This window comes from Cyprinodon variegatus, unplaced genomic scaffold (genome assembly GCF_000732505.1).
Source record: "Cyprinodon variegatus isolate N-32 unplaced genomic scaffold, C_variegatus-1.0 Scaffold936, whole genome shotgun sequence".
Lineage (NCBI taxonomy): Eukaryota > Metazoa > Chordata > Actinopteri > Cyprinodontiformes > Cyprinodontidae > Cyprinodon > Cyprinodon variegatus.
Genome location: NW_015151389.1, coordinates 231061 through 233414, shown reverse-complemented (window position 1 = coordinate 233414; position 2354 = coordinate 231061). Strand labels below are relative to the sequence as shown.

The window sequence follows — 2354 nt, the reverse complement described above, 5'->3', positions numbered from 1 at the left end:
CCCCTCCACAACTCTACACAGGCCTCGAAGCCTCAACTCATCTTATAACATCACTACAGAGTGGGTCCAACCAACAGAAGAAAGCTGAGTCAGAGTTCATCTGATAACATTATTTAACAGCTGCTTTGAAGAAAAGACAGACTTACAGTAAGATATTTAGTTAGATATCTGTTAGCTGAATTTTAATAAAACCTTTACACAAAGTCAATTCATCAGCATCATCAGGGCTTGGGGACAAAAAAAAAAAACAAGAAAAAGGTTTAATTGGAGAAATATTTATTGAAATAAATATGGTATGGATACAGATCGATATATATGTCACATAAATACTGAATTTAGGCAGTATTTCTTAGAAAAAACTCCACCCAAATGTTTAAGAGTTTGTATTCAACTGGGTCATTTTCAGGAAAACAATTTCAATAGATTCTCCAAAGAAAATCTCCTGTCAGTAAACAGACAGGCAGGTTATGGTCCAAGTTTCTACCACACTTTATGACACTATCTTAGGATTTTACTGTTTTCATGCTGAATCAAGTGTTTACATCTACTGATATATCAATAATACTCAGTCATATAGATTATTGTGAACATGTAATATTTACAGTCTCAAAAAAGGAGCTTCGATTATACAGTGAAAAGATATATTGATATATAAAAATTTAGGATTTCAAGATACATTTCTTATTAAGGATTAAATCCAGTCTTCTACGGTGCTTTTAAAGCCTAACCACACAATACAACTTAGTACTAGTATCTTAGTGGAAAAAGTGAAGGGTGAGTCATGCTAAGTCATAACTATCATCCACACAGATTTAAACATTATTCTGTACAAGAACTCTATTAGAAATGACAGATATTAAAAGTTAACACCAAAGTCGGCCTGTTTTTACTCTTCTTTAGCAAGCCCACATGACGGCATAAGAAATAGGTTTTAACAGCTGGTTAGAGGAAAAGTGTGACTTTAAGAGTCTCATCTCAGATGGAGGAACTGCTTATAAACTGGACAATAAAACGAGGAAATTCTGAAGGAAAATCTTAGGGTTTCATGATGCGCAGAACACGAAACGTACTTTGAGTTCCACAACTATTCTTAAATTTATCAACACAAACAAACAAAAGACAGCACACAAAATTACATTTAGAGTGTATAAAGTATAGAATCATATTCTGTAGGGGCATGCACCACCTCAAGATGGCTTGTCACCTTCTTTCTTCAGACGGCTTTGAAAGAGAAAAATAAACCACACAATTAACTTTGGATCTACTTAACATTTTTAGTCACAGGTGATTTTAACAAAGCAACATCCAAAACCAAAGTTAAATGTACCATAAGGTCCAGTTTTCCTTACGCTACATTTAATGGAATTTATCAGGAGGGTTGGAGGTAAGATACAGTGAATGTAAATTAAAGATGCATAAAAATAAATTGAAATGTCATTGTAAAGTTGTCCTTATGGCTCCAGTTAAGGTAACCCCAAAGTGATGTTTTCCCCACAAGGAACTACGGTCCTTACTAAAGAGGCTTTCTTTATATAGAGAGCCATTTCTAGTCACATTAATTTAATTTGAGAGTAATAAAAAAAGAGTAAAGAATTGACATTGCAAATTAGAGAAAGCTGTATATGTTTAAGTGTTGATTGTTTGTTTTTACTCAATGTTTTCCCATCCAAATAAACAACGAAGATGAACAAAGCATTCATGCAAAAGCCGCTTCCAAGTACCGTAATTTTCGTAGTATTAGCCGCACCTGAATATAAGCCGCAGAAGCTAAATTGCATGATTTGTACATATACAAGCCGCAACGGACTATAAGCTGCAGGTTTTTTATGTTTAATGTCCTTCTTTCTTGCTGTCGTTCTGTCTCGTACCACTCGTGGTAGAAGTCTGCTTCCGGAGGACCTCCGCATTCCCCAAGTACGGCTACCGTACTTGTGTGTTGAAGCAAATGTGAAGTCAACATGGTGGATGGTAAAATCCATAGATTTAGGAATTACACTAGTGGCCGTTAGCTGTAAAAGTCCATAGATAGGCCGCATTGTTATATAAGCCACAAGGTCGAAAAATGGGGAAAAAGTCACGGCCTATAGTCCAAATATTACGGTACTGTGTGTATAAACTGATCGATATATGTTTCAGATGGATTGCATTTCTGCAACTTGTGCACATCTTTAGAACATTTTTTTCTTCCAGTTAAGTTTCCATTAAATGTTTGGAAATTGCACCAAGTGAAGAGTCAACATCTTTAGCATTAACCGTCTGTGGCTTAAAGGAATAGTACACCCAAAACATGATTAGCCTTCATTTTCTACTCACCCCCATGCTGAACAACACTCTGGAGTACTTTTTTGATATCT

At 35.4% G+C, this 2354-nt stretch overlaps 1 protein-coding gene across 2 annotated transcripts in view; it reads right to left on the bottom strand.

Annotated features, from left to right (window-relative positions):
- Nucleotides 1–270: 270 nt before the first annotated feature.
- Nucleotides 271–2354, bottom strand: part of LOC107100106 (arginine-glutamic acid dipeptide repeats protein-like) — a 16440-nt gene continuing 14356 nt past the window's right edge. For both annotated transcript variants that reach the window (XM_015398474.1, XM_015398475.1), the window contains exon 17: nt 271–1221. In XM_015398474.1, coding sequence (XP_015253960.1) covers nt 1188–1221 — 34 coding nt within the window. In that variant the 3' untranslated portion in view covers nt 271–1187. The remainder of the gene's footprint in view (nt 1222–2354) is intronic.